The sequence below is a fragment of the Rhinatrema bivittatum genome, chromosome 3, assembly GCF_901001135.1.
Source record: "Rhinatrema bivittatum chromosome 3, aRhiBiv1.1, whole genome shotgun sequence".
In the NCBI taxonomy this organism is placed as follows: Eukaryota; Metazoa; Chordata; class Amphibia; order Gymnophiona; family Rhinatrematidae; genus Rhinatrema; species Rhinatrema bivittatum.
The window spans coordinates 36002148-36014277 of record NC_042617.1 but is presented as its reverse complement, the minus strand read 5'-3'; the positions used below and the strand labels follow the sequence as shown (position 1 = coordinate 36014277).

The following is a 12130-nucleotide window of genomic DNA, read 5'->3' as shown; positions in this document are numbered from 1 at the left end:
AAATGAGTTTTCCTGAGGACCTAAGTTACTGGCCCTGTATGACAGTATTAGAAATGGGCCAAAAAGCTCCTAGAGTAATAAGTCATTCTCTCATGTTAGTCATGAGTGTTTCTAAGGAAAAAAAGCACAGGACTGTTTCTATGGCCAAGTCCACAAGCAGAGCACATCAAGCAGCACTGACTGCTACATGGAGATAACCTGCATGGTGCGGCAGATACTACCATGGGAAGCTTGCCGGGCAGATTGGATAGACCACTGATCCAATTCTGCTGTCATTTCTATGTTCCTATGGTCTAAGACTGTGATTGTAAACCGTACCCATAATCTGGAGATTTTACCCTGGGCAGGGCTTAACAGACCTCAACCCCCTTAAAACTGTGGAAAAACATGGCAAAATCCTTGATTGTAGAAGCTCAACAAGCTTGAAAAACTTACCATGATAGGAGCAATAGCTGCCAATCTGATCTACGATGAACATGAGAAGAAATCCCATGACCAAGGAGACACCAATGAAGAAATGAACTGGGAATGATGAGCCATCTTCCATCAAGTCTTCAGTTAACACATCTGATCCCGTAAGATTGGTATTCAGCACTACATTTCTGCATGGTACTTGAGCTCCTGTATTAAAGGAAAAAAAATGACAAAAATTTGAAAATACAAGATACATTTAATATGGGCTGATGGGCAAAATGGTAGACGTTATTCAGAAGAATAAAATTATTGTCCATCTGGAGAGATATAGATTAGTGAGGCAGAGCCAACATGGATTTAGCATAGGGAAGTATTATCTTACAAATCTATTAGATTTTGTTTAAATGGTTAATAAACATGAGGATAAGGACAAGTCAGTTGATAGTGTTTCTGGATTTTGAAAAGCTGTTTAATAAGGACCCTCATGAAATGCTCACAGGAAATTAAAGCGTCATGGGATAGAAGACCATGTCATATTGTGGATTGGTAACTTTCTAAAAGATAGGAAACTGAGTAGGAATGCAAGGTAATTTTGTTCAATAGAGAAAGATAAATAGTAGAGTATCCGGGAATCTTCACTGGGACTGGTACTTTTTAATATATTTCTAAATGATCTGAAAAACGGAGTGATGAGCGAGGTGATCAAATCTGCAGAGGACACAAAATTATTCAAAGTAGTTAAACCACAAATTGATTGTGAGGACTTGCAAGATTACCTTGTTAGACTGTAGGATTGTGTGTCTAAAAGGCAGATGAAATTTAGGGAGGACAAATGCAAAGTGATGCACATAGGAAAGAATAGTCCAAACTATAGGTACAGGATGCTGGGTTCCGCATTAAGTGTCACCACCAGGGAAAACAATCTTGGTGTCACAGCTGAAATCCTCGGCTCAGTATGCAGTGGTGGTCAAAAAAGCAAATGGAATGTTAAGTATTATAAGGAAAGGAATGGAAAATAAAATGAAAGATATCGTAAGTGCCTCTCTATTGATCCAGGATACAATCACACCTTGAGTACTGTGTGCGGTTCTGGTCGCCCCATCTCACAAATGATATAGCAGAGCTAGAAAAGTTTCAGAGAAGGGCAACCAAAATGATAAAGGGTATGGAATGGCTCCCTTATGAGGGAAGGCTAATGAGGTTAGGGCTATTCAGCCTGGAGAAGAAATAGCCGAGAGGAGATATGATAGAGGTTTATAAAATCATGAACGGTGTGGAACAGATAACTAGAAAAGAGTTATTTACTCTTTCAAATAGTAACAGGATGAGGGGAGACTCCATGAAGCTAATAGGCAGCACATTTAAAACAAAATCAGAGAAAGTATTTCCCCCCCCCTCAGTGCACAATTAAACTGTGGAACCTGTTGCCAGAGGATGTGATGATAGCATTTAGTGAAGCTGGATTCAAAAGAGTTTAGTCAAGTTCCTAAAGGAAAAGTCCATAAACCACTATAAGCCATGTAGACTTGGGAAAGCTACTGCTTGTATCACAGCTATGAGAAAGGATTGGACCCATTCTTTTCTTAAATTGGAAAACAAAATTTTAAAACAGTATTGGGCACACTGAGCCTGGTTGCACCGCTGGAAACAAGATATTTTGGATCCAGTTAGGGAATGGTGATGGGCCGCAACCAATTGCCTAGATTGAAAGGAGGACGGGGGAACAGCCCAAAGGAAGGCCAGGGTTCTCACTGTGGATCTGCCGTGATACTCAGCAAAAGAAAAGGAAAACGGCCAACAGTAGAGTGTATTCTGGAGCTTCTAATTCTTTTTATTGTGATGATATGGTGAAATAAAGAAGCAGACACATGATGGCAGTAATGTTCAGACTGGCTGTGCATCTGCAAACTTTGTGAATGCTTTTTACCCTCTAACATTGCACTTTTTGAAAGTGAACGCGTGCCTGAACTTCCACTGAGAACCCAAGGAAAATTGCTCGCACAGGATTACACCTGCTATTCTGTGAGGGGAATTTTCCTGACGTGCATACTTTTGAATTTTCTTTCTACTGGCAGGGGGGAGAGCAGTTTTGAACGGGGCATTCTCTGAGGGTTAACATCTGTTCACCCACGGAGAATCCTTTTCAAAATTGTCCCCTTTCTGTTGCGGGCAGAGGCTCTCAAAGAGGGTAATTTTCAAAGCCATTTCTGCAGGTGAATCCAGTTTTCTTAACGGTAAACAGAATTCTCCGTGGCCAGCAGGATGAATTAGCCACATCGCGTGGGGAGTCCCAAGCAGAGGACTGCACAGTGGAAGTACTTAAGAGAACTCGGTCCCACCAATTAGAGAGTGGACTATTGGACTGTGCAGAACTGCTTGTCCAAAGTTACTGTCTCCTTGGAACGTGCTGTCCAGACAGTAGTGGACATGAAGGTGTAAAGTGATGGCCATGTAGCAGCTTTACAAATGCCTTCAATAGAAGTGGCCCTGAGATGAGCCACTGAAGTTGTCCTGGCTTTCATTTGATGAGTTTTGACAGAGTGTGCAATCTGTAAACCAGCTAACGTGCAACAGCACATGATACAGTCTGCTATCCAATTAGAGTTCATTTAGCAACTGCTTTTCCCAATCTATTGGGATCAAGGACACAAACAGTTGAGAAGCTTGATGGTGACGTTGAGTCCTCTTTAGGTAATATGCCAGGGCTTTTACAATTCAAGGTGTGAAAACCCCATTCTCCTTCGTACGCATGAGGTCTTGGAAAGAATGTAGGTAGCACAATAGCCTGATTAATATGGAATGCACATACCACTTTCAGAAGGGACTTGGGGTGAGTCTGTAGAACCATTGTACTGTGAAAAAATTGAAAGTATGATGAATACGAAACCAGAGCCTGTAGGTCACTTACTCTTCATGCTGCAGTGAACCTTTCCAAGTGAAAATTTATAAGTCCACAGACTTCAGAGGTTCAAAAAGAAAGGTTCATGAAATGGGCTAGGACTACATTGAAGTCCCAAGGTACTGAAGGTTTACTGACCAGACATTTAGAATGCCACAATCATTCCATGAACTTTGATAACAAAGAATGGCCAAAAATTGGAACCCTTTCCACCTGCTGGTACTACGCCACAATGGCACGGAAATGAGCTGTGACCGAAGAGATGCTAAGGCCGGAGGACAAGAAGAAGAATGGAAACTGAAGTATTGCTGTGGTTTCTTTAATGATTGTGTTATTCTGTGATGCTTAATAGTTTATTATTTTTAATGTGTTTCAAATTAAACGTGTTTTATCCAATCACTCATGTTTTCTTAAAATGCTATACATCTTACAAATTCTGTCAGGGGTATGTAAACTTATGAGCACAACTGTAAGTCCCTTGGGCTGCAAGAGAAGAGATCCAGCTGGTTGGTCCCACACCAAATTGAAAAGTTCTTCCATCTGAAACAATAGAATCTTCTGGTTGAAAGTTTCCTGACGGAAATCAGTACATCCTCCAACTCCTTGAGGAAGAATGAGGCGGTATTGTGATTCCTGCCCATGAGCAGATGACTCGAAGGGCCTACTGGCCCTGTTTGTTAACTTAGAATATAGCTGTCCGTCTGGATCATGATTCTCTTTCCTGACAGAAGGTGAGAGAAAGCCCATAGAGCACAGAGAATAGCTCATAGTTACAGGTAATCAATTTGCAGATGACTTCACTGCGGACCGCGGTCTTTGGATCCTCATTGCACTGGTTGGTGGAGGCATCATTAGACAATCATTTAATGCAGTGGGACATGTAGTGAGGGACCTGCCTTTAGAACTTCTGGATTTATCCACCACTGAAAGGATGCTCTCATCCAGGATGTCATGGAGATTTGGTGGATAATGGTTGATACAGCTGATCCTATTGGCTTCAGAGACCCCAGAAGTGCAGATGAGTCAGAGGAACAAAATGCATTGCAGCAGCCATGCAACCAAGAAAGACCAGGACTGACCTTGCTGATGCTCGGACTTGTTAAAAGAAGATCTTTACTAAGCTCATCAGCAAAGTGACTCTTTCAACAGGAAGAAATGCTTTTTCCTGAAGTAAGTCTGTCCAGGCTCCAATGACCTGAATTATTTGCCAAAACTAGGTTTGTCTTGGTAAGGTTGACCAGAAAGCAAAGGGACTGGAGGAACCATATGGACTTTTTGAGGGATTCCAGAGCTCCTGACAGAGATGAAACAGTTACCAACCAATATCCAGATATGGGAATATGCAGATTCCCTCTCAAGAAGCTGTGCCGCCACTACCACAAGGCATTTAAGTAATCACACTTTGGGCTGTTGAGAGGCCAAAAGGGAGCACCTTGTATGGGTAGTATGCATCCTTTACCATGAACCCGAGAAACGTCTGATGGGTGGAATAATGGGAATGTGTGCATAAGCATTTTCAGATCTAGAGCAGATATCTAATTCTTTGGTTGAATAAAAGGGAGAACTGTCTGAAGGGAGTTCATCTTGAAATCTCCCCTGATCCAGCAACTTGTTCAGTCTTCATAAATCCAATATGGGCAACAATCCCTCTGAATTCTTGGAGATTAGGAAATACCAGTAATAGAATCCTTGGCCACACTGCTGCGAAGGAACAAGTTCAACCACCTTCTGCTGGAGGTGTGACTCCAACTCCAGTTAGGCAGACTGAGAAGGATTGGAGCTGAAGACTGAAATCCGCTGGGTTGGAGGAAGGCGAAAGAAGCATAAGTGATAGCCATAGTGTACAATTTTCAGGTCCTTACAAAGTTGAAATAAACCCGCCCAACAAGGTTACAATACTAAAATTACCACTTCCAAATATTGGTTTGATCCATAGCCCACCTGGAACACTCCAAAAAGACTGCTCTCCTCTAATCGAAATCTTCACTAAAGCGTTCCCAGCTCCAGAAACAACTCTAATTGTAGGGGACTTTAACCTACAGGTAGACAACATGCCTAAATCTACAGCATGTGAAATCTTTCTAGACACTATGGAAGCCATGGGTTGGTCACAATTTGTATGCAACCCCACTCATAAAGCAGGACACATCTTTGATCTAATTTTCGCCAATCACAATTACTGTATAATCAATTCTTCTCACAAAATATTGCCCTGGTCTGATCACCTACTAATAAAGGCAGAAGTAACCCTCCTCACCACACAACTAAAATCTTACATAATAATCTTTCACATACAGAAAAAAGATAGAACCGGAAACACTTGAAGAAACTTAAAAATAAAATAACTGAGTTTGATCATGATAATGCCTCATCTTTTGACTGCTGGGATAAAATCATCAATGAAAAGCAAATGTTGCTTACCTGTAACAGGTATTCTCACAGGACAGCAGGATGTTAGTCTTCACATATGGGTGACATCACAGGATGGAGCCTGATCACGGAACACTTTTGTCAAAGTTTCTAGAACTTTGACTGGCACCTACTGGGCATGCCCAGCATTGCACTGACCCTGCAGCCAGCAGGGGTCCCCCTTCAGTCTTGTTTAAAGCTACAGGAAGTGCCGAAAATAAAATAAGAAAACGTAATGAACCCAACACCGCGGGGGCGGCGGGCGGGTTTCGTGAGGACCAACATCCTGCTGTCCTGTGAGAACACCTGTTACAGGTAAGCAACATTTGCTTTCTCACAGGACAAGCAGGATGGTAGTCCTCACATATGAGTGAGTACCGAGGAGGATGTCCGAGAAATGCACCAAATGTACCCAAGATGTGCAATAGGCACAAGAACATAAGAACATGAGAAAATGCCATACTGGGTCAGACCAAGGGTCCATCAAGCCCAGCATCCTGTTTCCAACAGTGGCCAATCCAGGCCATAAGAACCTGGCAAGTACCCAAAAACTAAGTCTATTCCATGTTACCATTGCTAATGGCAGTGGCTATTCTCTAAGTGAACTTAATAGCAGGTAATGGACTTCTCCTCCAAGAACTTATCCAATCCTTTTTTAAACACAGCTATACTAACTGCACTGACCACATCCTCTGGCAACAAATTCCAGAGTTTAATTGTGCGTTGAGTAAAAAAGAACTTTCTCCAATTAGTTTTAAATGTGCCCCATGCTAACTTCATGGAGTGCCCCCTAGTCTTTCTACTATCCGAAAGAGTAAATAACCGATTCACATCTACCCGTTCTAGACCTCTCGTGATTTTAAACACCTCTATCATATCCCCCTCAGTCGTCTCTTCTCCAAGCTGAAAAGTCCTAACCTCTTTAGTCTTTCCTCGTAGGGAAGTTGTTCCATTCCCCTTATTTTGGTAGCCCTTCTCTGTACCTTCTCCATCGCAATTATATCTTTTTTGAGATGCGGCGACCAGAATTGTACACAGTATTCAAGGTGCGGTCTCACCATGGAGCGATACAGAGGCATTATGACATTTTCCGTTTTATTCACCATTCCCTTTCTAATAATTCCCAACATTCTGTTTGCTTTTTTGACTGCCGCAGCACACTGAACCGACGATTTCAATGTTTTATCCACTATGACACCTAGATCTCTTTCTTGGGTTGTAGCACCTAATATGGAACCCAACATTGTGTAATTATAGCATAGGTTATTTTTCCCTATATGCATCACCTTGCACTTAGCCACATTAAATTTCATCTGCCATTTGGATGCCCAATTTTCCAGTCTTACAAGGTCTTCCTGCAATTTATCACAATCTGCTTGTGATTTAACTACTCTGAACAATTTTGTGTCATCTGCAAATGTGATTATCTCACTCGTCGTATTTCTTTCCAGATCATTTATAAATATATTGAAAAGTAAGGGTCCCAATACAGATCCCTGAAGCACTCCACTGTCCACTCCCTTCCACTGAGAAAATTGTCCATTTAATCCTACTCTCTGTTTCCTGTCTTTTAGCCAGTTTGCAATCCATGAAAGGACATCGCCACCTATCCCATGACTTTTTACTTTTCCTAGAAGCCTCTCATGAGGAACTTTGTCAAACGCCTTCTGAAAATCCAAGTATACTATATCTACCGGTTCACCTTTATCCACATGTTTATTAACTCCTTCAAAAAAGTGAAGCAGATTTGTGAGGCAAGACTTGCCCTGGGTAAAGCCATGCTGACTTTGTTCCATTAAACCATGTCTTTCTATAGGTTCTATGATTTTGATGTTTAGAACACTTTCCACTATTTTTCCTGGCACTGAAGTCAGGCTAACCGGTCTGTAGTTTCCCGGATCACCCCTGGAGCCCTTTTTAAATATTGGGGTTACATTTGCTATACTTTGTTGGACAGCCGATCTCTGAAAGCCCACAGTGTGCACTTGATCTCCCGGAGCTCCAGGAAACTGATTTGGCAACAGCTTTCCTGGGCAGACCAAAGACCCTGGGTGCTGAGCCCATCTACATGAGCTCCTTTTCCCAGGGTGGACAACCCGTGGTTAGGACAATTTGGGTAGGATGACTTTAGAATGAGATCCCCCGTTCCAGATTTGAAAGTACCTGCCACCAGGACAATGAATCCCGGATGGGCAAGGTGATTTGAATGCAATCCTGGAGGTTCTGTGTGGTCTGGCGTCACTGCGACCTCAAAGTCCATTGGGCCTTGCACCTGTGTAATCTAGCGCCACTAGATTTAGATCAAATTTGAAGACTTGGCTCTTCAAACAAGCTTACCCTCAATAGGTTTCCTGCCCTTTCTCCTTAATCCCTCCCAGTCCTCTTGTTTTATAGATTTTTAGCATTGTATATCAGTCTGTTACATTTATTACTACTACTGTATTATTATTGCCATGTTCCTTTTGCAACCGTTATGCCTTTTTAACTCAACAATTTCTGCCTGCCTTCTTAGTTCCTTTCCTCCCATCCCCGTAACCTGTTATTTGTAAATTTTTCAACCTCTAGTTCGAATGTAAACCGATATGATGTTGCTACTAATATCGGTATAAAAAAAGCTTTAAATAAATAAATAAATAAATAAATAAATAAATAATCATGCCAAGGGAGTGACATGGGTGGTTGAGACTATATAGCCCAACAACCACAACATGTGCCAGGCTGACACCTGCTGAATCTCTGCCATGATGGACGTCAAAGTGACAGCCCTTTGACGAGATAGGAAGGCCTTGGCCTGAGCCATGTCTAGCAGGGCTCCTATGAAGTCCAACTGAAGTGACAGGCTGAGATGGGACTTCGGGTAGTTGATGACTCCCAACACCTAGATAGCCAAGCGCATGGACCTGACGGCCTTGCCTGAAATATGTTCTTGACCAGCCAATTGTCCAGAAAAGGGAAAACATGCACCCCTTAGCCTGTGAAGGAACGTTGCCACCACAGCCAGGCATTTTGTGAAGACCCGTGGGGCTGAGGCTAGCCCGAATGCAACACCCAATATTGGATGTGCTGTTTTCCCACCACGAATCTGAGATACTTCCTGTGACCGGGAAAGATTTTGATGTGAGGGGATCGCCCCTTCTTCAGATCAAGGGAGCATAGCCAGGGAAACCATCCTGAACTTTTCTTTTTTGACAAATTAGTTGAACGCCCTTAGGTCTAGGATGGGAAAAAGTCCTCCTGTTTTTTTGGAATCAAGAAGTACCTGGAGTAATATCCCTGCCTTCTTTGCCCTGGTACAACAGGCTCGATCGCTCTGGCCATTTTAAGAGGGAGGAAAGCTCCATTAATAGTACCTCCTGATGTGCTATTGGCCCCAAAAATTGGCTCGGAGGGCAATTTGGCGGGACACCCAATAGGTTCAATTGGTACCCTTGACAGACGTTGGAAAGAACTCACTGGTCCGAGGTTATACTGGACCACTGGTTCGCAAAGTACCACAGCTTTCCCCCTGACCGGTGGATCCATCATCCCAGGTATGGGTGACTGGACTACGCTCCCTACAACCTAGTCAAAATCCCATCCCTGGAGTTGTCTGAGGTGCCGGCTGGGCCTTGGAGGCTCTCTGCTGCCTGAGACGACTGCTGGAGCCCTGATGCTGATGACAGGAGCGAGGGGTGAAGGACAGTACTTCCTCTGGTAGAAGGAAGACTTATGCCCCAATTTCGCCAACCGCCTAGCCGAGAGTTGTTGGAAGGTTTCATGGTGGTTCCTAAGCTGAGCCACTGCATCCCTCATCTTATCTCCGAAGAGATTCTCCCCAGTACATGGCATGTCCACGAGTCTTTCCTGTAACTCCAGTTGGAGACCCGAGGCCTTCAGCCATGCCATTCTGCGGGCACCGATTCCTGCTGCAGAGATCCTCTATGCAGTTTCAAAAATATAGGAGGTCGACCGGACCTTGTGTTTTCCACATTTCAGGCCCTTATGCACCAAAGACATGAGGGTATCCTGCTGCTGCTGAGGCAACTGCTCGGCCACCTCTTGCACCTGCTTCCATATGTCCTGCGAATACCGGCTTATGTAGAGCTGGTAGGAAGCTATAAGGGCAATGAGCTTAGCCCCTTGAAACACCTTCCTCCCAAAAGCATCCATCGCTTTGTGATCCTTCCCTGGGGGTACTGAGGAATGGATCAGAGATCGCTTGGCTCTCGAGAGCGGATTTGTCTACCACTGATTGGTGGGGAAGCTGTTGCTTATCAAATCTGGGGACCTTTCGGACAAAAGAAACCCCACCCACCTTCTTGTTTACGGGAGGCACTGTGAGGCGGTGTTCCCACATCCTCAGAAGTAACTCCTTAAGGATCTTGTGCACGGGGCCCACCACAATCTCCTTAGGAGGCTCCACAACCTGGAGGATTTCAAGCATTTTGTGTCTGTCATCCTCCTCCACCAATAATTGAACTGGGATGGCTTTTGCCATTGCCCGTACAAAATCTGTGAAGGTCAAGTCTTCAGGTGGAGACTTTCTTCACTCTTCTGGAGGAGAGGGATCTGAGGGGAGACCCTCACAGCCATTGGTTGAGGATTCTATAGTGTCATCCCCCAGGAGTCATAGGGGCTCTAATCCTCAATGAAAGAAACAGTGGATGGGGCCCTTGGCGCTCGCCCTTTGTCCAGAGGTGCAGGCACTGGTGGAACTGGATCGGGGGGGGGGGGGGGGGGGAGAACTGCAGGCCTCTGTGTCTCAGCCGGCCTCGGTGGAGCTTCCTCTTTGGAGGAACCAGCCATGACTACCGAATCATCAGGGGGAGGCTGCGGTGCTCTGAAAGGCACCAGCGCCAGCCCAGGAACAGACACCAGCTGGATCGGTAATGCACCAATGAGCCATGGAGCTTCTCTGACAGTGGTTCCAAAATGGACGATGCCAGCTCCAGTGTCATCGGTGCCACTAGAACAATGTCTTGCAACACCTGCTCGACCACCAGTTGGACTCACTGCTCAAGCTCTTCCTCAAACATTGCCAATGCCAACACCAACTAGAAGGAAGGCATGGTGGCCAGATCCTTTTCGGAACCGAGAGGAGGATCGGTGTCTGGTACAGGACCTATGGAGATGGTTGCGATCCTCCGGCATCGATGAAGGATTGGCTCTCCTCACCACGGGGTTGCTTCAGGGGCATCACAGCAGGAGCTGGCGCATCCCTGTGCCCGGCACCATGCATTGACGGAGACCAATGACAATGCTTCTTCGGCTTCCCTCGATTCCTGGCACAGTCTTTCCTGGTGCCAAGGTCAAAGACGAGGAACATGACATCTTTGACCTGGAAAAGTCCGATGCTGGCCAGTCTCCAGCACCCTTATCCACCAACGGTACAGCCGATCTTGCTGCTGTCGTCGGCTTGGTGTCCATCAGTGCAGCTTCATGGTTCTTCGATGCAGATCCTTGTATTAAACAAAATGCATGTACTTCTGCAGCAGTGATATTTATTTAATATTTTTATATTCTGCCTATATTGATAACTAACATGCTAAGCAGATTACAAACAAACAATCAAAAGTACAATACACCAACACATAAAAATACATAATATAAAAACAATATACATCACAATCTGTATTTCAATTTAGAAAAATGCCTCAGTAAATAAGAATGTTTATAAAATATGCAGTATTTTATAAACTATACTGCTTCTGCTGCACAATTTATTAAATACCGGTGTCACTTTCGTGCACCTATTTATGCATGTATGTGACCAAGTAATGCACCCTATCGAAAATTATCATCAATAAACATATTGGTCTACAATTTTAATTCCAGAAATTAAATTTACCAAATCCCACCTTGTAATCAACCACCACCAAAGGCAATTTCTCATCACCACTTGAGCACTGAGCTTTCATGTCTTAATTCAATCTACAAGGGCTGAAAACAACATGATAGACAGACAGCTGGCTGGCAAATGTACTTCTTTTCAGCAGAGGTTATGGTGTATGTGACCATAAATTCTAACACAAAAACGTACCTGCTTCCTTAGGATCTGCCAAATTAGCAGACACTGAAGTGAAGGCAGTGATATGTAAACTTCCTTACTTGATACACGTGCATTTTTGTATCATCATTCCGTTCAAGAATTTGCTACAGTACATGTGGTGTTCTTGCTGGATGTAGAGATGCTTTCCCATCATGGCGGTATATTTTACAACCAGCCGTGACCTTTTTATCCTCAAAATGTAATGCAATGTTCCCAATAACCATTATCCAGGAGCCTGATTCACTGAGATTTCCTCTCATTCTATCCTAGGCTACCCAATAAAAATCACAGCAAATAAATGGTGACCAGCACAGGAGTTATTTATGAAGTGTTTACATTTCATGGTCTTATCTGCTTTTAAAGATAAAAAGAACAAAGCG

The 12130-nt window shown here is 43.8% G+C and overlaps 1 protein-coding gene across 2 annotated transcripts in view; it reads right to left on the bottom strand.

Annotated features, from left to right (window-relative positions):
• LOC115086787 (zinc transporter ZIP9-like) overlaps nt 1–12130 on the bottom strand; it is an 83912-nt gene that overhangs the window by 32632 nt on the left and 39150 nt on the right. For both annotated transcript variants that reach the window (XM_029593112.1, XM_029593111.1), the window contains exon 3: nt 436–621. In XM_029593112.1, coding sequence (XP_029448972.1) covers nt 436–621 — 186 coding nt within the window. The remainder of the gene's footprint in view (nt 1–435; nt 622–12130) is intronic.